This window comes from Erythrolamprus reginae, chromosome 3, assembly GCF_031021105.1.
Source record: "Erythrolamprus reginae isolate rEryReg1 chromosome 3, rEryReg1.hap1, whole genome shotgun sequence".
NCBI classification, from domain to species: Eukaryota; Metazoa; Chordata; class Lepidosauria; order Squamata; family Dipsadidae; genus Erythrolamprus; species Erythrolamprus reginae.
Window position 1 is genome coordinate 2341346 of NC_091952.1, and position 25120 is coordinate 2366465.

General features: G+C 45.5%; 1 protein-coding gene across 1 annotated transcript; it reads right to left on the reverse strand.

Moving 5' to 3' along the window:
- Positions 1-532: 532 nt before the first annotated feature.
- On the reverse strand, positions 533-24910 carry LOC139163464 (BPI fold-containing family B member 6-like). Its single transcript, XM_070744263.1, has 11 exons — positions 24848-24910; positions 22211-22271; positions 17279-17370; positions 15387-15560; positions 14570-14614; positions 13765-13920; positions 9260-9333; positions 8229-8259; positions 3593-3653; positions 1611-1696; positions 533-631 (listed from the first exon to the last, which is right to left on the reverse strand). The coding sequence occupies exons 1-11, from the start codon at positions 24908-24910 to the stop codon at positions 533-535; spliced, it is 942 nt and encodes a 313-aa protein (XP_070600364.1).
- Between the last annotated feature and the right edge of the window lie 210 nt (positions 24911-25120).

Consider the following 25120-nt stretch of genomic DNA (forward strand, 5'->3'; position numbering starts at 1 on the left):
TGCTGTAAGCCACCCTGGGTCCTCAGACAATGGGCAGTGTATAAATTCAATTCAAAATAATGGATGGATGGATGGATGAATAATGTCCTGATGAACCTCAAGAGATGCGAGTCCAAAGCAAAACCAAGAAATGCAGAAGAAGAAATTGGAATGTTTTATTTGATCAATGTAGACAAGAGTCGCCCTAATGCCCTAGTGAGTTGCTACTATTGAGAGTAGGACTTAGCAGAGTAGACATTTCAACAGGGAGGAAAGGCAAGAAGAGAGGATCCCTCAACCATCCAGATTCCTGGAACACGAAATTGAGGTGGGTGGGTTAGGTATTCATCTATTGTATAAATTTGTGTTCTTCTTCCCAATTAACCACACCTCAAAATAGTTTACCCCCCAAAATGTGAATTATTAAGAGACATTAACAAGGAGGCTGCCTTTATCTTCTCGGTTGGTGTGTGAATTCGGTTGATTTCATTCCATTCAACATCTGAACGAGCAACATCTGGATGCGTTGATAATGGAGACCTCCACGCCTGCCCTATTTGGGTGGTTTGAGCTTCTCTTGGTAATGCCTCATTCGCTCCGCCAACTCACTTTCATCGTACGTCTCTATCATCACGTGAAAGACCAGCACGTTCTGCGAAGATTGGAAAATTAAAGTGATTATTTCTCATTTGTACCCCCAACACTTTCTTGCACCAATTTGATGGTTCTCCTCCCTTTGTGTCCAAAACGTTGGCTATACTGGGACCACCAGAGGAAAAATGGAGAGACCAAGGAGACAGCTACACCACTGCACTGATATAAGAGAAACTTTGTAGCTCAGGGATGAACTGGGTCCTTGGCGCTCTCTAAGCTTGGTTGTTTTCCTGCAGACGTATCATGACCTACCTAGGGAATATCATCAGTGGTAGAAGGGAGTGGGATTTGTGGAGAGGAAATGAGGAGGAGCAGGAGGAGAAGGAAGGAAAGAAGGAAGGAAGGAAGATGGAGACAGAAGGAGGAGGTGGAGAAGGAGAAGGAGGGAGAAAGGGTGGGAGGAAAGGAAGGAAGGAAAGAAGGAAGGAAGATGGAGACAGGAGGGGGAGGAGAAGGAGGAGAAGGAAGGAGGGAGGGAGGGAGGTAGAGAGGGTGGGAGGAAAGGAAGGAAGGAAGGAAGGAAAGAAGGAAGGAAGGAAGATGGAGACAGGAGGAGGAGGTGGAGAAGGAGAAGGAAGGAGGGAGGGATGTAGAGATGGTGGGAGGAAAGGAAGGAAGGAAGGAAAGAAGGAAGGAAGATGGAGACAGAAGGAGGAGGTGGAGAAGGAGAAGGAAGGAGGGAGAGAGGGTGGGAGGAAAGGAAGGAAGGAAGATAGAGACAGGAGGAGAAGGTGGAGAAGGAGAAGGAAGGAGGGAGAGAGGGTGGGAGGAAAGGAAGGAAGGAAGGAAGGAAGATGGAGACAGGAGGAGGAGGTGGAGAAGGAAGGAGGGAGGGAGGTAGAGAGGGTGGGAGGAAAGGAAAGAAGGAAGGGAGGGAGGGAGGGAGGTAGAGACAGGAGGAGGAGGAGCAGTTTGACCATCTGGACAGCAAAGGTTCTTCAACCCACAGACAAACAATTGGGGTTCCATCAACTGACCTCTCCGAAACTGAGTGTGGTTTCGCCGTCACTGTACAGCAACCCCAACAGGCTTGGGAGAGGAATCACATTCTTACTCAGGACACCTGCAAAAAAGGAGGCAGCTGTTGGACCCACCTGTCTCTCCTTTCCCATCCAGGAAAGTGTCTGTAGAGATTCTCTATCGTCAAGATCATGGTGGTCCCAAAAGTGCTTTTCCAAAAGTCAAGTGGACTCTTTAAACTATTTTTCCTCCTCGAAAACATTTCTCTTCTCACCCAAGAAGCATCTTCAGTTCTAAGTTCAGTTCTCCTAGAGCTGAAGAAGCTTCCTGGATGAGAAGTGAAACATTTTCAAGGAGGAAAAAAACCCCCAAGGTCTAGTTCCTTTTTGGAAAAGTACTGAAGCATGCACACCATTTTGCCAATTTTGGGCATTTCCTTGCTTCTGTGCATGTGCAGCAACTGAAAAGCGATGCCTCCCCTCCCCAGCTCCGGCCGCTCAGCTGTGCTCCCCCACACCCCAGCAGGCATCCCTCACCATGGCGATGGGACAACTCACTCGGCCGCCCCATCACCGCGGCCTAAGATAGAAACATAGAAACATAGAAGACTGACGGCAGAAAAAGACTTCATGGTCCATCTAGTCTGCCCTTATACTATTTCCTGTACTGTATTTTATCTTACAATGGATCTATGTTTATCCCAGGCATGTTTAAATTCAGTTCCTGTGGATTTACCAACCACGTCTGCTGGAAGTTTGTTCCAAGCATCTACGACTCTTTCAGTCAAATAATATTTCCTCATGTTGCTTTTGATCTTTCCCCCAACTAACTTCAGATTGTGTCCCCTTGTTCTTGTGTTCACTTTCCTATTAAAAACACTTCCCTCCTGAACTTTATTTAACCCTTTGACATATTTAAATGTTTCGATCATGTCCCCCCTTTTCCCTCTGTCCTCCAGACTATACAGATGGAGTTCATTGAGTCTTTCCTGGTACGTTTTATGCTTAAGACTTTCCACCATTTTTGTAGCCCGTCTTTGGACCCGTTCAATTTTGTCAATATCTTTTTGTAGGTGAGGTCTCCAGAACTGAACACACAGTATTCCAAATGTGGTCTCACCAGCGCTCTATATAAGGGGATCACAATCTTCCTCTTCCTGCTTGTTATACCTCTAGCTATACAGCCAAGTATCCAACTTGCTTTTCCTACCGCCTGGCCACACTGCTCACCCATTTTGAGACTGTCAGAAATCACGACTCCTAAATCCTTCTCTTCTGAAATTTTTGCTAACACAGAACTGCCAATACAATACTCAGATTGAGGATTCCTTTTCCCCAAGTGCATTATTTTACATTTGGAAACATTAAACTGCAGTTTCCATTGCTTTGACCATTTATCTAGTAAAGCTAAATCATGAAGGCAGGGGCAGCCCAGCTCTGCTCAGCATCCCACTACAAAGCTTCAGATCCCCTTCCTGTTCTCCCTGCCCCCATTGCCAGATCGACGTTGCCCTGGGAAAGGCCGTGGGGCTTTTCCTGCGTGGAAATTGCCTTGGCGCCACCTCCCCAGAGTCCTGTGGCTCCTTGGGCAGGTGCAGCTGTTGCTGCTGGCTGAGACAGTGAGATTTGGCCTCTGCACATGCACAGAAGCCAAATCTTGCATGCACGACTGGCCGTGATGGACGCAGGTCCATTTCCATTGGTGGAACTGCATTCCATGCCATTCCACTTCCTGCCCACCCTTGCTTCTCTCCTTGTTTAGTTTCCACCCATTGCTTCTTCTTCTACCCTCAGGTGCTTTGGAGAATAGCTTGACTCCTTCTTCTTTCTGGCAACTCCTGAGATATTGGAAGATTGCTCTCATATCTCCCCTGGTCCTTCTTTTCATTTAACTAGCCCGGCCCAGTTCCTCCAACTGTTCATCATCTCTTTTAGCCTCCAGTCCTCTAATCTTATTTGTCGCTCTTCTCTTTACTCTTTCCAGGGTCTCAAACTCTTACCGTTGGCATGTGGCATCCAACCATCCATGATGGTTTTCATAAAATCTTTGGCTGGTTCTACCTATAATGGCAAGGGGGGAAAAGAGCACAAGAACAATCTGGGATAAACATAGATCCATCCTAAGATGATGATGATGATGATGATGATGATGATGATGATGATGATGATAATGATGATGATAATAATGATGTTGATAATAATAATAATAATAATAATAATAATAATAATAATAATAATAATAAAAAATCTCTCCTCATCCGGGATCTGATCCTGGATGAGGAGGCCGACCTGGCATGTGTTACTGAAACCTGGCTGGGCCCAGAGGGAGGAGTTCCTCTCTCTGAAATTTGCCCAGCCGGGTTTCAGATATGGCATCAGCCTCGACCCCAGGGAAGGGGGGGAGGAGTGACTATTACAGCCAGGGAGAGCTTTGGCTTGCGTAGACTCATTGCTCCAGAGATTGTGGGCTGCGAGTCCCTCCTGGTGAAGTTGGACTTAGGGGTCCAGGTGGGCTTGTTTCTCACGTACTTGCCTCCCAGCTGCGTGTCACAAGCCCTGCCTGTGCTACTCGAGGAGGTAGCCAGGCTGGCGGTGGGGTTCCCCAGACTTATTGTCTTGGGGGACTTTAACCTGCCGTCGCTCGGTGAAACCTCTGGACTGGCACAGGAGTTCATGGCCACCATGACAGCCATGGACCTGACCCAAGTAGTACAGGGTCCAACTCATGAGGGGGGGCATGAACCTGACATGGTATTCCTCTCTGAGCAACTGAGTAATGGTCTGAGACTAAGGGGCTTAGAAGTGTTGCCTTTGTCATGGTCAGACCATTTTCTACTGCGGCTTGACTTCCTGGCTCCAATCCTTCCCCGCAGGGAGGCGGAACCGATTAAGCTGTTCCACCCCAGACGCCTGATGGATCCAGAGGGCTTTCAGAAGGCGCTTGGGGTTATTCCAGATACACTCGTACACAGTTCGGCAGAGTCTCTGGCTGAGGCCTGGAACAAGGCTGCAGCGGAGGCTCTTGACTGAATTGTGCCGTTGCGACCTCTCCGCGGCACTAGACCCTGTAGAGCTCCATGGTTCAACGAGGAGCTCCGGGAGTTGAAACGCCAGAAGAGACGTCTAGAGAAGCGATGGAGGAAGAGTAAGTCCGAATCCGATCGAACACTTGTAAGAGCACATGTTAAGACTTACAAAGTGGCGCTCAAGGCGGCAAGATGCGCGTATCATTCCGCCTTGATTGCATCAGCGGAATCCCGCCCGGCCACTCTGTTTAGGGTGACCCGCTCCCTTCTTAATCAGGGGGGAGTTGGGGAGCCCTTGCAGAGTAGTGCCGAGGATTTTAACACATTTTTCGCTGATAAAATCGCTCGGATCCGAGCGGACCTTGACTCCAATTAGAATACAGAGTCGACTGACAACGAGTCAGTTGAGGTGACTGGGGCACGTACTTGTCCACCTGTCTGGGAAGAGTTTGATCTGGTGACACCTGATGAAGTGGACAAGGCCATTGGAGCTGTGAGTTCCGCCACCTGTTTACTGGATCCGTGTCCCTCCTGGCTGGTTTCGACCAGCAGGGAGGTGACACGGAGCTGGGTCCAGGAGATTGTCAACGCTTCTTTGGGGAGGGGGTCTTTCCCGGATCCCTACAAGGAGGCACTTGTGCGCCCCCTCCTCAAGAAGTCTTCCCAGGACCCAGCCATTCTCAACAACTATCGACCAGTCTCCAACCTTCCCTTTATGGGGAAGGTTGTTGAGAAGGTGGTGGCGCTCCAGCTCCAGCGGTCCTTGGAAGAAGCCGATTATCTAGGTCCTCAGCAGTCAGGATTTAGGCCTGGCTACAGCACGGAAACTGCTTTGGTCGCGCTGATGGATGATCTCTGGTGGGCCCGGGACAGGGGTTTATCCTCTGTCCTGGTGCTTCTTGACCTCTCAGCGGCTTTCGATACCATCAACCATGGTATCCTTCTGCGCCGGCTGGAGGGGTTGGGAGTGGGAGGCACTGTCCTTCAGTGGTTCTCTTCCTACCTCTCTGGTCGGTCACAGTTGGTGTTAGTGGGGGGTCAGAGGTCGACCTCTAGGTTACTCCCTTGTGGGGTGCCTCAGGGGTCGGTCCTCTCCCCCCTACTATTTAATATGTACATGAAACCGCTGGGTGAGATCATCCAAGGGCATGGGGTGAGGTATCATCAGTGTGCAGATGATACCCAGCTTTACATCTCCACCCCTTGTCCAGTTGGCGAAGCAGTGGAAGTGATGTGCCGGTGCCTGGAGGCTGTTTGGGTCTGGATGGGTGTCAACAGACTCAAGCTCAACCCGGATAAGACGGAGTGGCTGTGGGTTTTGCCTCCCAAGGACAATTCCATCTGTCCGTCCATCACCCTGGGGGGGAAGTCACTAACCCCCTCAGAGAGGGTTCACAACTTGGGCGTCCTCCTCGATCCACAGCTCACATTAGAGAAACATCTTTCAGCTGTGGCGAGGGGGGTGTTTGCCCAGGTTCGCCTGGTGCACCAGTTGCGGCCCTATTTGGACCGGGAGTCACTGCTCACAGTCACTCATGCCCTCATCACCTCGAGGCTCGACTACTGTAATGCTCTCTACATGGGGCTACCTTTGAAAAGTGTTTCGAAACTTCAGATCATGCAGAATGCAGCTGCGAGAGCTATCATGGGCTTTCCAGATATGCCCATATCACACCAACACTCCGCAGTCTGCATGGTTGCCGATCAGTTTCCGGTCACAATTCAAAGTGTTGGTTATGACCTATAAAGCCCTTCATGGCACTGGACCAGAATATCTCCGGGACCGCCTTCTGCCGCATGAATCCCAGCGACCAGTTAGGTCCCACAGAGTTGGCCTTCTCCGGGTCCCGTCAACTAAACAATGTTGTTTGGCGGGACCCAGGGGAAGAGCCTTCTCTGTGGCGGCCCTGACCCTTTGGAACCAACTCCCCCCAGATATCAGAGTTGCCCCCACCCTCCTAGCCTTTCGTAAGCTCCTTAAAACCCACCTCTGTCGTCAGGCATGGGGGAATTGACATGTTCCTTCCCCCTAGGCTTATAAAATTTATGCATGGTACGCTAGTGTGTATGATTGGTTTTAACTTGTGGTGTTTTTTAAATTAATTTAAATATTGGATTTGTCTTACATTGTATTGCTATTGCTGTGAGCCGCCCCGAGTCTGCGGAGAGGGGCGGCATACAAATCTGATTAAACTTAAACTTAAACTTAATAATAATAATAATTTATTGGATTTGTATGCTGCCCCTATACGCAGACTCGGGGCGGCTAACAACAATAATAAACACAACATGTACAATCCAATAATAAAAAATAACTAAAAACCCCTATTATAAAACCAAACATACACACAAACATACCGTGCATAACTTGTAATGGCCTAGGGGGAAGAGCTATCTCAACTCCCCCATGCCTGGCGGTATAAATGAGTCTTGAGTAGTTTACGAAAGACAGGGAGGGTGGGGGCAGTTCTAATCTCCAGGGGGAGTTGGTTCCAGAGGGCCAGGGCTGCCACAGAGAAGGCTCTTGCCCTGGGGCCCGCCAAACGACATTGTTTCGTCGACGGGACCCGGAGAAGGCCAACTCTGTGGGACCTTATCGGTCGCTGGGATTCGTGCGGTAGCAGGCGGTTCCAGAGGTAATCTGGTCGATTGCCATGTAGGGCTTTAAAGGTCATGACCAACACTTTGAATTGTGACCGGAAACTGATCAGCAGCCAATGCAAGCCACGGAGTGTTGAAGAAATGTGGGCAAAGATAAAATACAGGAAATAGTATAAGGGCAGACTAAATGGACCATGAGGTCTTTTTCTGTCATCAATCTTCTAATGTTTCTATGTTTCTATCCCATGGCTGGTGGGGCCTGAAAGGAAGCTATGACTCCAAGGAAATGACATCTCTTATAACAGTTGTGCAAGAACATTATAAATATGTGATGTTGGACCCAAAGTGGACTGTAATTCAAAAGAGACCATGTCCCTTATTCATGAAGATTATGAAAAGTTCTTTTTTACATTACACTAGTCAGGCAACGGATAAAAGGGGAATAAATAGCCTGCTTATATATATGGTATAAACTGAGAATTGTCTGAACTGTCTGAATTGTCTGAACAATAAACTGAGAATTCTTCAAAGCTTTGGGCCTTCTATTGCAACAAACGAGGCCATGCATTCGATTTCACAGCTACTACAATTGTTGGCTGAGCAGGGACAAAAAATAGCTAGGGGAATGATTGAAACCCAGGAAACAAGCTCTTTGTCAGTCAATGCTGATTTACCACCAGCCGATCAGATACTTTGGATCCAAGCATGTGAGAGACACAAGAAACAAGCAGTTTAATTAATAACTAAAATCTGCAACACAACCAGGAACCAAATGTAGAACAACCCACTGGAGAGAGAGAAGTTCCTTGATGATGGGTTACAGCCTGAGCTCAAAAGCTTGGAAGAATAAATTTTTGTCCCAAACCAACTCAGACTAGATTCACCACTTTTTCAGGTTATTAAACCATTATGAAGCCATCTCCCAGAACCCCAAACCCATCACCAGTCGGTTGGATAAGTCTACTCTTAAACGCGTGATGCCCAGTATCCAAAATAGCTTCAGGCTTACGTCTCCAGCAGGGGAAGAAATCTCCATTGACCTGTAAGAAGAAGGGAGAAGAGGAAGTAGAGAACGTAACTACTTTGCAATTTCATCACATCCACCTTCATCTCTTTATCTGCTCCATCTGCTGACGGAGAGCCGGGGTGGTGCAGTGGTTAGAGTACAACACTGCAGGCTACTTCAGCCGACTGCCAGCTGTAGTTCAGCAGTTCAAACCTCACCACCGGCTCAAAGATGACTTAGCCTTCCATCCTTCCGAGGGGGTAAAGTGAAGACCCAGATTTTGTGGTGGAAGATATGCTTGCTCTCTGTAAATCACTTATAGAGGGCTGGAAGGCACTATGAAGCGGTATATAAGTCTAAATGCTATTGCTATAAGTGATATTGCTATTCCTTCCTTATTCCCTCCCTCCTGCTCTCCCTTCCTTGGTGGGTCAAATGAGGACCCAGATTTTTGGGGGCAAGAGGTTGATCCTGTAAACTGCTTAGAGAGGGCTGGAAAAGCACTAGGAAGCGGTACATGAGTCTAAGTGCTATTGCTATAAATGCTATTGCTGACACACCAGCCTTACAAAGCGGTCTGCAATGGAGTCTCCATAGTCAAAAAGAGCTTGACTTTGACAACCACAAAGATGTCTGTCAAGCTCGATGTGTGTTTATGCTATTGCAACCATTGTCGCTTCTGAACTTGCCAAAGAACTAGGGGAGAGGGAAGGGTGAGAAGGAACTCAGCCTCCAGACTCCAAGGAGAGCTATGGGAGCCAAGGACACATCTGTAGGTGTCAGCCAAAGACCAGAGGCTTTTTCTCATAACAATACAATGACACTCAATTGGACAATGTGGCCTGCACATTGTAGGTTTGTGTGGGGATCAGGTAGGCTGGTTTTTCTTTCAATGGTACAGAAATAATGTACCCAATAAAGTTTTGCATTGAGACATTGGCAGTCTTGAGTGTGCAGGTTTTAGTTGGGTTCGTCATTTGGGACATGGACCATTGTGACCGAAATTGGGGTCTTTCAGCTGGGGTCTTTAGTACCTGCATGATCCTGAGTCCAGGGAGATGGCCAGCCGTTCCTCTTTTATGCCAAAATTGGCACCGCATTCCTGCACCTACAGTTGAAACACAGAAAGAAGATGGAGACATGGATGGGCCTCGGGAGTTGGTAAGATCACTGACTTAAGGACAGGAGAGATTTAAGGGACTTGCCAGTGTGGAGTCACTCCGTGGGAGAAATCCTCCTAGGCTAGGTTAGGCTAGGTTGGCTAGAACAGAACAGAAATATAAAAATAGAAATAGAAATAATACAAATAGGAGAGGAGTGGAAAGGAAAGGAGAGGAGGGGGAGGAGAGAGGGGAAGGGAGAGGAGAGAAAAGGAGAAGAAAGAAGAAGCTGTAGGGTTTCCTGCTTAAGCAGGGGGTTGGACTTGATGACCTGCAAGGTCCCTTTCAACTTAAATAAATAAATAAACAAACAAGGAGAGAAGAGGAGAGAAGAGGAGAGAAGAGAGGGGGAGAGGAGAGGAGAAGGGGGAGGAGAGGAAAGGAGAGGGGAAGAGAAGAGAGGAGAAGAGGGGAAAGAGGGGAAGGGAGAGGAGAGGAGAGGAGAGGAGAGAACTAGAAGGGACCTCTGATGCTTTGAGAGAATAAATTGTCTCCCTCTTCTTTGTGGCAGATTTTCAAATACTGGAAGACTGTTATCATATCCTCCCAAGACTTTCTTTTCTCTAGAATAGCCAGACCCAAAACTTGCAGTCATTTTCAACAGATACGGCGGGGGTCACAGAGTTAGCCGTTCCAGGGGAACGAGGGACCGTTGCTTAATAACGGTCCCTTGTTCCGGCTCTGTGAACCCAATCTTGGGTACTGGTGATGAGTGTAACTCTGGCCCTGGACTCAGGTTGCTGCTGCTCAATGCCAGGTCGGTGGTAAATAAAGCTCTCCTCATCCGGGACCTGATCCTGGATGAGGAGGCCGACCTGGCTTGTATTACTGAAACCTGGCTGGGCCCGGAGGGAGGTGTTCCTCTCTCTGAAATTTGCCCAGCCGGGTTTCAGATATGGCATCAACCTCGACCCCAGGGAAGGGGGGGAGGAGTGGCTATTGTTGCCAGGGAGAGCCTTTGCCTGCGTAGACTCATTGCTCCGGAAATTGCAGGTTGCGAGTCTCTCTTGATGAGGTTGGACTTAGGGGTTCAGGTGGGCTTATTTCTCACGTACCTGCCTCCCAGCTGCGTGTCAAAAGCCCTGCCTGTGCTACTCGAGGAAGTAGCCGGGTTGGCGGTGGAGTTCCCCGGACTTACTGTCCTGGGGGATTTCAATCTGCCGTCACTCGGCGAAACCTCTGGGTTGGCACAGGAGTTCATGGCCACCATGACAGCCATGGACCTGACTCAAGTAGTTCAGGGTCCGACTCACGAGGGAGGACACGCACCTGACATGGTATTCCTTTCTGAGCAATTGAGTAATGGTCTGAGACTAAGGGGCTTAGATGCGTTGCCTTTGTCATGGTCAGACCATTTTCTACTACGGCTTGACTTCCTGGCTCCAATCCTTCCCCGCAGGGAGGCGGAACCAATTAAGATGTTCCGCCCCAGACGCCTGATGGACCCTGAGGGCTTTCAGACGGCGCTTGGGGTTATACCAGAGGCACTTGTCCACAGTTCGGCAGAGTCTCTTGCGGAGGCCTGGAACAAGGCCGCAGCGGAGGCTCTTGACCGGATTGCGCCTTTGCGACCTCTCCGAGGCGCTAGACCCCGTAGAGCTCCATGGTTCAACGAGGAGCTCCGGGAGTTGAAACGCCAGAAGAGACGTCTAGAGAAGCGATGGAGGAAGAGTAGGTCTGAATCCGACCGAACACTTGTAAGAGCTTTTATTAAGACTTACAAAGTGGCGCTCAAGGCGGCAAGATGCGCGTACCATGCCGCCTTGATTGCATCAGCGGAATCCCGCCCGGCCGCTCTGTTTAGGGTGACCCGCTCCCTTCTTAATCAGGGGGGAGTTGGGGAGCCCTTACAGAGTAGTGCCGAGGACTTTAACATGTTTTTCGCTGATAAAGTCGCTCGGATCCGAGCCGACCTCGACTCCAATTGTAAAACAGAGTCGACTGACAACGAGTCAGTCGAGGTGACTGGGGCACGTACTTGTCCACCTGTCTGGGAAGAGTTTGATCTGGTGACACCTGATGAAGTGGACAAGGCCATTGGAGCTGTGAGTTCTGCCACCTGTTTACTGGATCCGTGTCCCTCCTGGTTGGTTTCGGCCAGCAGGGAGGTGACACGGAGCTGGGCCCAGGAGATTACCAACGCTTCCTTGGGGAGGGGAGTTTTTCCATCACTCTATAAAGAAGCGCTTGTGCGCCCCCTCCTCAAGAAGCCCTCCCTGGACCCAGCCGTACTTAACAACTATCGTCCAGTCTCCAACCTTCCCTTTATGGGGAAGGTTGTCGAGAAGGTGGTGGCACTCCAGCTCCAGCGGTCCTTGGAAGAAGCCGATTATCTAGGTCCCCGGCAGTCGGGTTTCAGGCCCGGTTACAGCACGGAAACCGCTTTGGTCGCGTTGATGGATGATCTCTGGCGGGCCCGGGACAGGGGTTTATCCTCTGTCCTGGTGCTCCTTGACCTCTCAGCGGCTTTCGATACCATCGACCATGGTATCCTTCTGCACCGGCTGGAGGGGCTGGGGGTGGGAGGCACTGTTCTTCAGTGGTTCTCCTCCTACCTCTCTGGCCGGTCGCAGTCGGTGTTAGTGGGGGGCCAGAGGTCGACTCCTAGGTTTCTCCCTTGTGGGGTGCCTCAGGGGTCGGTCCTCTCCCCCCTGCTATTCAACATCTACATGAAACCGCTGGGCGAGATCATCCAAGGACATGGGGTGAGGTATCATCAATATGCGGATGATACCCAGCTTTACATCTCCACCCCATGCCCAGTCAACGAAGCGGTGGAAGTGATGTGCCGGTGCCTGGAGGCTGTTGGGGCCTGGATGGGTGTCAACAGACTCAAGCTCAACCCGGATAAGACGGAGTGGCTGTGGGTTCTGCCTCCCAAGGACAATCCCATCTGTCCGTCCATCACCCTGGGGGGGGAATTGTTGACCCCCTCAGAGAGGGTCCGCAACTTGGGCGTCCTCCTCGATCCACAGCTCACATTAGAACAACATCTTTCAGCTGTGGCGAGGGGGGCGTTTGCCCAGGTTCGCCTGGTGCACCAGTTGCGGCCCTATCTGGACCGGGACTCATTGCTCACAGTCACTCATGCCCTCATCACCTCGAGGTTCGACTACTGTAATGCTCTCTACATGGGGCTACCTTTGAAAAGTGTTCGGAAACTTCAGATCGTGCAAAATGCAGCTGCGAGAGCAGTCATGGGCCTACCTAGGTATGCCCATGTTTCACCATCACTCCGCAGTCTGCATTGGCTGCCGATCAATTTCCGGTCACAATTCAAAGTGTTGGTTATGACCTTTAAAGCCCTTCATGGCATTGGACCAGAATATCTCCGAGACCGCCTCCTGCCGCACGAATCCCAGCGACCGATTAGGTCCCACAGAGTGGGCCTTCTCCGGGTCCCGTCAACTAAACAATGTCGGTTGGCGGGCCCCAGGGGAAGAGCCTTCTCTGTGGCGGCCCCGGCCCTCTGGAACCAACTCCCCCCGGAGATTAGAACTGCCCCTACTCTTCCTGCCTTCCGTAAACTCCTTAAAACCCACCTTTGCCGGCAGGCATGGGGGAACTGAAACATCTCCCCCTGGGCACGTTTAATTTATGCATGGTATGTCTGTGTGTATGACTGTTAGTATATGGGTTTTTTAAATATTTAAATATTTTAAATTTGTCTGATTGCTTATGATTTGTTTTTACATGTTGTGAGCCGCCCCGAGTCTTCGGAGAGGGGCGGCATACAAATCTAAGTAATAAATAAATAAATAAATAAATAAATAAATAAACATCTTTTTTTGTAACGTGGTGACCAAAATTGATTGCAGTATTCCAAATGTGGCCTTACTAGGGTTTTATAAAGCAATAGTAGAACTTCCCATGAATTTGATTCTATGCAAGGGTTTCCAAATAGCTTCAGAAATCAAACCAGAGTCCAAGGCAAAATATTCCCCAAAGTCCCAATTTATTAGCAGAGCCATGTTGGCACATCTGGGCAAAAATCCAAATCTGAAGCCCCAGGGGTTTCTCCACCCGGTTGAAAGTCCAAGCCCTTGTCCCCATACCCGCAAGTCCATCACGTTGACCAATCTTCAGCTGCCACTCTGGCAAGAATCCACCCATCTCCTTCCGTGCAGGTGGAGGAGTGCAAAGACAAAGGACGACCTTGACCATCTAGAAGGAATTTGTTATGGCTACAGGCAGATATCCCTCATGCAACTACGTCTCCCAAATTCCCAATACCACGTGCACACACACACTTTTGGCACCCAAGGGAAAAAAAAGGTTCGCCATCACCCGTATAGGTTATTTGGGGACGGTGAGGGGATCCAAGACAGGTGAGGACTATTGCTCTCTGGCAAAGGGACCCCTACGAAACGATGGCCTACCATGTCTATGGAGAGGAGCTCAGTGCCATTTTCGACAGGCAAGAATGCGGCTTTGATCCTGGTGGCCATGTGGCTTCCGGTCGGCGACACAGTAAACGTGACGTTCGCTTTCTGAGATATTTCGATTTTCATTTCTTTTCCAGCAGGTAAGTCAGCCTGGAGAAAATAAAACATCCTTAAAAATCAGACTGCTGTAAACTGCAAACATGTTTGAAAAACTACCTTCATCAACGTATGCAGTGAAAGAAAATATTAATTGATGATTTAATACCACTGACAATACTTCTACCCTTCAAAAGGACCTTGACTATGTAGCTCCATGGTCTCCAAACTGATTTAACTGTTGTTCATAAAATCATACATCACAATCACTACTTCACCTTTACCAACAACAACACAAGAGCGCGTAATAGATATAAACTGAATGTAAATCACTCAGAACTTGACTGCAGAAAATGCGATTTCAGCAATAGAGGGGTCACCGCCTGAAACTCATTACCTGATTCTGCTGTTGCTTCCCCCAACCCCAAAACCTGCAACCTTACATTATCTACAATCGACCTCTCCCCTTTTCTAAGAGGTCTGTAAGGGGCGTGCATAAGTGCACTTTCGTGCCTAATGTCCCTGTCCTACTGTCTTATTATCCTTTCTATTACTACGTTCTACTTATGTTATGTTATGGTGCACTTATGCAGGCCCCTTACTGACCTCTTAGGAATCGGGAGAGGTCGAGAGTGGATAGAGTGATCCTTCTGAAAACATGTCAAGGTTCTTGCAAGGTCCCCAAACACACAAATAAACTTACATCTGGCAATATTTCTTTTAGCTGGTCAGTCATAGGAGCAGAACCCTGACCAAAAAAAAAGTGGGTAAGGAGAGAAATACTTGGGTTAGTCACAAAAATGAAAGAGGCTAATGAAAGATAGCAAAGAATTCTATTCTATTAGCAAAGAAAGAATTCTATTCCATTCTATTCTGTTATTCTATTCTATTCTATTCTATCATATTCTGTTCTGTTCTGTTCTGTTATTCTATTCTATTCTATGCCATGCCATGCCATGCCATGCCATTCTATTCTGTTATTCTGTTCTACTCTGCTCTGCTCTACCATACCCTATCCTTCTCTACTCTACTCTACTCTACTCTACTCTACTCTATGCCATGCCATGCCATGCCATGCCATTCCATTCCATTCTATTCTATTCTATTCTATTCTGTTATTCTATTCTACTGTACTCTGCTCTACCCTACCCTACCCTTCTCTACTCTACTCTACTCTACTCTATGCCATGCCATGCCATATCATGCCATGCCATTCTATTCTATTCTATTCTATTCTGTTATTCTATTCTACTGTACTCTGCTCTACCCCATTCTATTCTATTCTATTTTATTCTATTCTATTCTAGCAATGCCCTCTCACCCCAAGATAGGCAAGGCTTATTTCCCATGAGAATCAACTTGGAAGAACCTCAGCTGAGTAAATAAATATCATCAACACACACCAATTCCTTTGTTTAAAAATCTAGATTTGGGAAGGAATTATAAAGATCTAGGCATCATATCAAGGAATCCAAAATGACTTTTTTCACCCAGAATCAAGGAATCGGTTCTTCAGTCACCTCAATTTGGGCAATAACAGAGTTGAACAAGCCATCTGTCAATGTCATTGCAACGTTTATGACAGACACGGGGATGTAGACGGCATTTTTCCCTTCTTCTTTTGAAGGCAGGTCTTCAGGGACTGGATCTGGTGGGACTTCTATGACTTGTCCATTACTAGGTTGGAATTTAACCTAGAAAAGAAAGAATAAACATTGGCAAAAAAAATTAAATATAAATATAAATGTATTATTATATTATATTATATTATATTATATTATAGTATAGTATAGTATAGTATAGTATAGTATAGTATAGTATAGTATAGTATAGTATAGTATAGTATAGTATAGTATAGTATATTTATAAATAATATAAATAAAAGATAAAAAAGCATAAACCATAAACTTTGGCAAAAAAATCAGAACATAAAATACAAGCTGAATGGACATGAACTTATAGATGACACTCACTCTGCCAAGTAGCAATAGTGTTTAGACTCATATCCCGCTTCCTAGTGCTTTAACAGCCCTCTCTAAGCAGTTGACAGAATCAGCCTCTTGCCCCCAACAATCTGGGGCCTCATTTGACCCACCAAGTAAGGAAGGAAGAAAGGAAGCAAAGAAGGAAGCAAAGAAGGAAGGAAGGAAGGAAAGAAAGAAAGAAAGAAAGGAAATAGCATTTAGACTTATATACTGCTTCATAATGTTTTTACAGCCCTCTCTAAGCAGTTTACAGAATCCGCCTCTTGCCCCCAGCAATCTGGGTCTTCTTTTGACCCACCTTGGAAGGACAGAAGGCTGAGTCAACCTTGAGCTGGTAGTGAGATTTGAACTGCTGAACTACAGCTAGCAGATAGCCGAAGTGCGCCACCCAGGCTCTACCCTGGGTCAAACACCTTAGAGAAATAATTTCTAAAGATCTTAGAATTCAAAACAGGGGGTCCTGGTGCTGTCAGAGCTTGGTTCTTCTCTTGCAGACATTTCATTACCTAACTAGTTTGCATCATCAGTGTTAGAAGGGAGTAGAGTTTGCTCCATGGTCCATCTAGTCTGCCCTTTATACTATTTCCTGTATTTTACCTTAGGATGGATCTATGTTTATCCCAGGTGTGTTTAAATTCAGTGACTGTGGATTTACCAACCAGGTCTGCTGGAAGTTTGTTTCAAGCATCTACTACTCTTTCAGTAAAATACAGTAAGATTTTCTCACGTTGCTTCTGATCTTTCCCCCAACTAACCTCAGATTGTGCCCCCTTGTTCTTGGGTTCACTTTCCTATTAAAAACACTTCCCTCCTGAACCTTATTTAACCCTTTAACATATTTAAATGTTTCTATCATGTCTCCCCTTTTCCTTCTGTCCTCCAGACTAGACAGATGGAGTTCATGAAGTCTTTCCTGATACATTTTATGCTTGAGACCTTCCACCATTTTTGTAGCCCATCTTTGGACCCGTTCAATTTCATCCGTATCTTTTTGTAGGTGAGGTCTCCAGAACTGGACATAGTATTATTCCAAATATTGTCTCACCAGCGCTCTATACAGCGGGATCACAATTTCCCTCTTCCTACTTGTTATACCTCTAGCTATGCAGCCAAGCATTCTACTAGCTTTCCCTACCACCTGACCGCACTGTTCACCCATTGGGAGACTGTCAGAAACCACTACCCCTAAATCCTTCTCTTCTGGAGTTTTTGCTAACACAAAGCTGCTAATACAATACGCAGATTGAGGATTCCTTTTGCCCAAGTGCATAGCTATTTGCAGCAGTACCTCTTAAAGCTATAGTACTTCAATACATACAGACATTCATAGTTCGCTTGTTTATATATTGCCAACCCAACTGTTTTGTACATAGTACTAACAACCATGTAGGGTGAAAATGATGAAGAGGGTAGCCCACCACTCTTACCTTGAGCGGGATTAAATTGTAATCTGGGAAGACCCCTGGTTCTTCGACCACTTCATAGCACACTGTGCTGTTATCCCCAAAATGTTTCTTTTCTATGAAAAGATACAAAAGTTGTGTCCCCATTCAGAAAACCTTCCTCAAAACAGGAATAATTGATGTGACTCATAGGAGCCACTACTGGTGGACATGTGTACAAGCAAAAAAATTCTGGAATAAAATAACAAACTGGTTAAAAGAAATAGTAAAAGAAGAAATTGAAAAAAAACCAGAATTGTATTTATTGGGTATTTTTAATTAAAAAAATTGAAAAAGAGGTAAGATATTTAGTTATACACATACTAACAGCTGCCAGGATAGTATATGCCCAACAATGGAAAATAGACAAACCACCGGAAGAAAATATAATAATTAAAAAAATATTGGACTGTGCGGAGATGGACAGGTTATCTAAAAGATTAGAGGGAAAAGAAGATTCAGATTACCATAAAATATGGGCAAAATGTTATGATTGGCTAAAGAAAAGAGCAACAAAGAAATAAATAAAAATTTACACAAAGCAACACGTCGAATAAAAGAATTGTAAAATTAATAATATGTGAAAGAAGTAAAATTCTCTGATCAAACACCTAAAAAGTGGGGAAACTTTCATTTCCCAAATGTTGTATGTGTATGCTTCTGTGTATGTCTTTTCTTTTTTATGTTGTATTTGAAAAAAACAAACAATATTTTTAAAAAAGATACAAAAGTTGTATCATGCTGAGATTGCCAGCCAACAGAGACTTTCCTTAGTTAAAGTGTTGCTGTGTTTCTTTATTTGCTCTGATCACACCCCCTCTTACATCACTCCCACAATCCTTATCTTTCTCTGTTTCCTATATATATATCCGCTTGCTTATGTGAGCGAGCACATTCTAATCTAACCTTCTTGTGTGCTTGCAGCCATGTTTTCGTTAGAAGCTGCTTGATAAAGCGCAGCTGGCTCAATGGACTTATTTCTGTTTATAAAATAAAGTTTGTTTTCACTATGGTTCCTGCCTGCTGAAGTCCTGCTTTAAAATCCATCCCCAACATGGTAGCAGAGGATGGTTTGCTTATTTTTATTTTTAATTTAATCAGGCTGATATGCCTGCTAAGAAACGGCGGCAGCAAGCTTTTGATTTTTCTTCTTCTGAACTTCAAAGCATCATGCCGACTCCGTCTGAACATCTGCCGGGCCTCGCTCAAAGTAATTTTTCAACTCAGCAGACATCCATCGAACAGATAAGTGAAGTTACTAACTTGCTTAGTTTAACTGAGTCTGTAAATCAAACAGGTGAAGCAAGGGCAATTAGCCCACATTTCCAGGCAGAGATAGCTGTAAATCCTAGTCTACCGGAACAGCTAGGAGCGAAGCCAAAAGTTAAATTTCAACAAAGTTTCATGTCTAAGCCAACTTTATATGAGAGCAACCTTTTAGAAGATGACATAAATATCCAAATTACTAAGTCCTTGGCAGATGATTTAAAGCATGATATTGCTGAAATACAAAAATGCTTATTAGATTTGAAACTGGATAAAGAGTCAAAAGATCTTAGCCAGTCTGAAAAGGATCTTGCCCAGTTCTACAGCTCTCAACTTATTGTCAATGAAAAGAAACTGAGCCGGATAAGAAGTGCACAAGTAGAATACTGTGAAGGGAAAATACATGAATCATTAAAGTTGAAAAAGATGGTCTCTGTCCAGAGACAGTCTGATGAGGCCACGCATTTCCTAGCATTCAAGGAACTAGATGCAGCAGCACCCAGTGGCCAAATTGTGAAAACACCCAGTTTAACTTTTCCTCTGGGATTTGGCTCAATTCCAAGCCAGACCCAAAATGCGCCACCTGGTGGACAACTTAAGCAACTGCATCAAAATGTCGTTTTATTGCCAGAGAATTCAGGAGCGCCATCTAGTGACCGTTTGAAGCAATATAAGTTATCAGATGATCAGAGAAATGTTGATTCGCGCCAAAAAGATTCTTTTTTACATTTTCAAATGAATAAAGAAGCTTCAGCAGAACAATTTTATTCTGCAAGCAAGGGAAGGTTTGTACCTCAACAGAACTTTTTTCAGCAGGTACCCCAACCAGATCAAGGGGTGCAATATTCACAGGTACAACCACCCCAAGCTCCTGTTACACCCGTGCACCCGGCGCAAATCCCACTTCAACCAGCTCAGCCATTATTGGCACCACACCCTCAACTGCAACAACAGATGCCGGCTGCATTTCCAAGACAATTCTCTACCTTGTCACCATTGCAAGGTGAGTCTCAACTTCAAAATAATGGGCAAAATTATAAGACGTGGTTACACCAGATCACGCTGATATTAGCTGCAGAAGGGGTTGACACCATTGTATTCAACCCGCCAAACAAACTCTGGACACAAGAGGAAAGAGCCTTAGACAGAAGAGCGACCATTTTGATTCTCATGTCTCTAGTTACAGATTTATCTATCAGATTCTCTCTTGCCAATACTGCAAACGCCATAATTACCGCGCTCGATGAACTGTACCGCACTATCTCTCCTGAGGGCACATGCCTGTTGTTCACTGATTTTTTTAATGCGAAATTAAAACCTGGAGAGAAAATTGCTCCACACTTGTCGAAGCTCTTGGCGATGCAGAAGGAATTGATCGAAAGAGGATACAATATTGACCATATACAAATGACTACTGCAATCCTCACGTCGTTAAATGAGAACTGGAAAGAAGCTATCACGAAGTGCCTTAGAATACCCATACCTCAACGCACTACAACCAGAGTTTGCCAAATGTTGACCGAAGAAGAAATCATTATGGAACGAATGCGGAAACCCAGATTCATTACTATTAGATCTCCAGTGAGTCGTGGTTACCAACAAAGGAGTAACCAGTCCAGAAGATCAGATTTTCAACGCTCTCAATCTGCTGATCCACAACGCTCTCAATATCCTGCCCAGAATAGAGGAAGAAGTTCCACAGGTAGTAGACGCAGAGGTTCCAGTACCTATAGGTCAGCTCAACGAGGTTCCGGAAGCAAATCACAATCAAAAATCAATACTGTGCTTCAGAAAAACGTTCCTGACTTAAATTGTGAGTACAACACAAAACGTTTATGGACTATAGATAGTGGAGCTGCTTTTCATATTACTCACAAAAAAGAACTCTTTACGGAATTACGTGAATCTGACATTAAGGAGGTGTATGGATTCTCAAAAAGCTTATCCCGAGTCGAAGGAGAAGGAACAATCTACATAGATGAACTGGACCAGACGATTCCACGCGTTCTCTACATTCCAAATTCTGAAAGCAACATACTCAGCCTTCATCGCCTAAACAAAGACTTAGGCTACAAAGCAATGCTATTGAACTCTGATATCCACATTATTAGAAATGGCACTGTTGTCGCACATGCCATTCCGATTGGTGGTGTTTTCTACCTCAAGCCGAACTTTCATTCATTGGTAGATGTAAGTATGAGCGTTCCAAAACATGAAAGCGCAGGCCCAGAGAGAAAACCTGCTGCTATTATAAAATCAGAGGCTCATAAAGCCAATGAATCACAAGCTGTTCCGCATAATGTTGCAAATGCTAAACCTTTACTAAAAAAGAAACCTTTTCATTCTAGGTGCATCCACCGTTGGCATCGACGTTTGGGCCATGCTTCCTATGATGTATTATCTAAGATGCCTGAGTGCGTGAACGGTTTCAAAGTTGATAGTAATTGTCCTATTTATCTTGATTGTTTTGTTTGTAATAAATCTAAATCAAAGGCTGCCCCCATTTCTAAACATGCCCTTCGTTTGTCTTCACGCATTTTCGATTTGGTTCATACCGACATTGTCGGTCCATTTTGGCCTACTAGGGGTAACAATAAGTATTTTTTAACAATTGTTGATAGTTTTTCTAGATATGGCTTTGTGTATCTAATGAAACAGAAATCAGAGACGTTTCAGATCTTTACAGACTTTGCTGCAAAGGTCTTCAATCAATTCGGTGTCCGTATCAGAAGAATCCAAAGTGATCGTGGTGGTGAGTTTATGTCTCAGCGATTCCAGAACTGGATGAGATGTAAAGGAATACGGCACCAAGCTTCAGCCCCTTACACTCCGGTCCACAATGGGATTGCTGAACGAAGGCAAGGTGTTCTACAGACTATGTATCACTGTCTCTTAGAAGACGCTGATCTCGATAATGCTTATTGGGGCGAAGCATTAAGGTATGCAAACTACCTTGTTAATCGTACTTGGAGCAGTGTGTTAAAACAAACTCCGTTCTATATGTTTTATGGGAAGAAGCCTGACATTCAAAACCTTCACATATTTGGCTCGTATGCCATGGTTAATATTCCACTGGCTCAAAGAAAGAAGGGTGGTCCAGTGGCACAAAGACTGAGATGTATAGGTTTTGATGAAAGTTCCAAGTATTAATAAATTTACTGACTCTAATTACAGAGCTATTGTTTCCAATTCAGCAAAATTTGAGGAAGATACAAATTGGTCCAGGATACACAGTAATGACACATCAGTTTATTTTCCTAAAGATGTTCAAGGTACAGCGCAACCTGACTCTCAGATAGTTGTCCCAGATGTTCCTGATGTACAGTCTTCACCAGTCGCAGATGATGTTATTAGCGATGTAAATGAAGATGGGGATGTCCGCATTCAGAAATATCCTTCCTCAAAACAGGAACAATTGATGTGACTCTTAGGAGCCCCTAATTGAACTTGGGAAGCCTGCAAAAACTCATAAGTGGCCACACTAAGCAAAAAAATTATGGTTTGCAAACCACAACAAACCCAGATAATCCCCAATGGCCAAATCACCAAGATACCCAGTGGAGAAATGTGGAGAAATAGCTGTCCTGCCTCCCCTGACCCTTCTCTTCACTAGCTGAGCCATAGCCCAGTTCCTGCAACAAAGTCACTCACCAAACATGGTTTCTATTTTCGTCTCCATAAATGCAATCACATTGTCTGCGGCTGGACACATCTGGAAGGGAAGGAAAAAGGAGAGATTGTTGGACAAGAACAGCAGGTGTGGTTGCAGCTGGACCACCCAAGAGGTGGGGATCGAATGCAACATTTGAATGCAGATTTATTTATTTCATTGATGTCAGAATGGAAATGGAGCTGCCCCGAGTCTTCGGAGAAAGGCAGTATACAAATCTAAATAATAATAATAATAATAATAATAATAATAATAATAACAACAACAATAACAACAACAACAACAACAACAGAGGTGCAAGGGAACATGGAAGTCTTCTAGTTCAAACAGGAGACCCTCTACCATTTGGGTTGGACTAGAAGACCTTCAAGGTCCCTTCCAACTCTGTTGTTGTTGTTGTTGTTGTTGTTGTTGTTGTTGTTGTCGTCATCATCATCATCATTATCATTATTATTTCAGACAAATGGTTGTCCAATCTTTTCTTTAAAACTCCAAGTAATGGAGCGCTCACAATTTCTGGAGTCAGGTTGTTCCACTGGTTAATTATTCCCACTGTCAAGAAATTTCTCCTTAATTCTAAGTGGCTTCTCTCCTTGTGCTTTGGAGAATAGGTTGACTCCGTCTTCTTTGTTGCAACCCCTGAGATATTGCAAGACTGCTATCATGTCTCTCCTGGTTCTTCTTTTCATTAAACTAGCCATGCCCAGTTCTTAACAGCAATAGCAATAGCAATAACAACAACAACAGCCACAGAGTTGTTGGAAGAGACCTTGGAGGTCTTCTAGTCTAACCCCCTGCTTAGGCAGGAGACCCTACACCACTTCAGAGATATGGTTATCCAACATCTTCTTGAAAACTTCCAGTGTTGGAGCATTCACAACTTCTGGAGGCAGGTAGTTCCACTGGTTTATTGTTCTAACTGTCAGGAAATTTATCCTTAGTTCTAAGTTGCTTCTCTCCTTGTTTAGTTTCCACCCACTGCTTCTTGTTTCACCCTCAGGTGCTTTGGAGGATAGGTTGACTTCCTCTTCTTTGGGGCAACCCCCTAAGATATTGGAAGGCTGCTATCATGTCTCCCCTGGTCTTTCTTTTCATTAAACTAGACTTGCCCAATTCCTGCAACCAATCCTTGTGGCGAGATGGATGGCAAACAATTTTAATAAATAAAATAAGAAATTGAAAACCGATCACTTCATAGGGCAAGCCGGCTCAGCAATGGGGCTCATTGACTCTGCTGTCTTCTGAGCAGAGATGGGCTAGCTGAACCTCAGGCAGGAAGGTCCCAGGGACCCATGCAATGATGGGCTGCCAAAGGTTTTACTGCCACACTGTGGGCGTGGCTTTTTTCTGGGTCTGGCTTGATGGTCATGTGACTGGGTAGGAGAGGCTTGCTGGCCATGTGAGCAGGTGGGAGTGGCTTGACATTCATGTGACCAGGGGGGGTGGCTTAAAGGCCATGTGACTGGGTGGGAGTGGCTTGCCGACCAAGATATTTTTTCAGATAGGTGCTTGGACTCTCTTTCAGTTGATTAAGTTCACATTATTTGAGTAGCTACAAAAAGGACAAATGATAGACAGCATTATTTGTTGAGGAGCACATTTTAAGGTTTTGTACTGAACCCACAAATTTCAGTATGATAACAGATTAGGCAAGTAGCTCAATTTTCTTGAATTGCTATAGAAGTTCAGTTCTAGATGATGATGAAAATGATTAAAGCGTGTATGGGTAAAAGGTTTAAGGTTTAATTGGATTTGTATATTAAAACATACTATTTAATAATTTCCTATTTTAAAAGTAATTAAGAATCATACTTAGGTACTAGAGAAGGAATGACAATAAAAAACTATTAAGTACAGTGATACCTCTTCATACGAACTTTTTGAGATACGAACCCGGTGTTTAAGATTTTTTTTTGCCTCTTCTTCCAAACTATTTTCATCTTATGAACCCAAGCCGCTGCCGCCACTGGGATGCCCCGCCTACGGACTTCCATTGCCAGCTGAAGACTCCTCTCCATGGGAAACCCCACCTCTGGACTTCCATTGCCAGCTGAAGTGCCCGTTTATGTGCTGCTGGAATTCCCCTGAGGCTCCCCTCCATGTGAAACCCCACTTCGGACTTCCATGTTTCTGCGATGCTGCGATTTCGCTGAGGCTCCCCTCGCTGGGATTCAAAGCAGCTCCGGCAAAAATGAAGGGAATCCCAGCAAGGGAGCCTCAGCGAAATCGCAGCATCATAAAAACACAGAAGTCCAGAGGTGGGGTTTCCCAGGGAGGGAGCCTCAGGAGAATCCCAGCAGCGCAAAAACAGCTGCTTCGGTGGCAACAGAAGTCTGGAGTGGGGTTTCCCAACGGCCTAAGGCAAAAGGAGTGAGTTTTGGGCTTGCATGCATTATTCGCTTTTCCATTGATTTCTATGGGAAACATTGTTTCATCTTACGAACCTTTCACCTTACGAAACTCCTCTCGGAACCAACTAAGTTCGTAAGACAAGGTATCACTGTATTCAATAAAAAGTGCATAAACTTACTACGCCCCTTGTGTCTCCCCCCCATTACTGGTCCCATGCATAACTTAACAATCCCAACCACATCCCAACTCAAAGTCCCCCAACTTACCATGCCAGGCAAGACTTTCCCAAGTGTAGTATTCATAAACTTTTTCACTACCTTTGGAAGCATGCTGAAAGAAGAGAAACAAACCCAAGGAATTAGTAAAGCAATTCATTTGAGGGCAATGCAATCCGCGGTGGTGTCAATATTCCAGGTAGCATCCGAACTAAATCAGTGTCCGAGTCAAAGTGCTCCTCAAAGTTCCAATTTATTTCCAGAGTCATCCTGGCCCCCACACTGGGGAACCCGAATCTGAGTTTCCCACCCAGTTGAAAGTTC

Bases quoted from the DNA above. Each gene is read 5' to 3' on its own strand.
- LOC139163464 (XM_070744263.1), bottom strand. From the start codon at position 24,910: ATGCTTCCAAAGGTAGTGAAAAAGTTTATGAATACTACACTTGGGAAA. The intron at 13,921-14,569 runs GTAAGTTTATTT...TATTTTCTCCAG, and splicing joins TAAAAGAAATATTGCCAGAT to GCTGACTTACCTGCTGGAAA. The intron at 1,697-3,592 runs GTAAGAGTTTGA...CCTTTTTTGCAG, and splicing joins TTGGATGCCACATGCCAACG to GTGTCCTGAGTAAGAATGTG.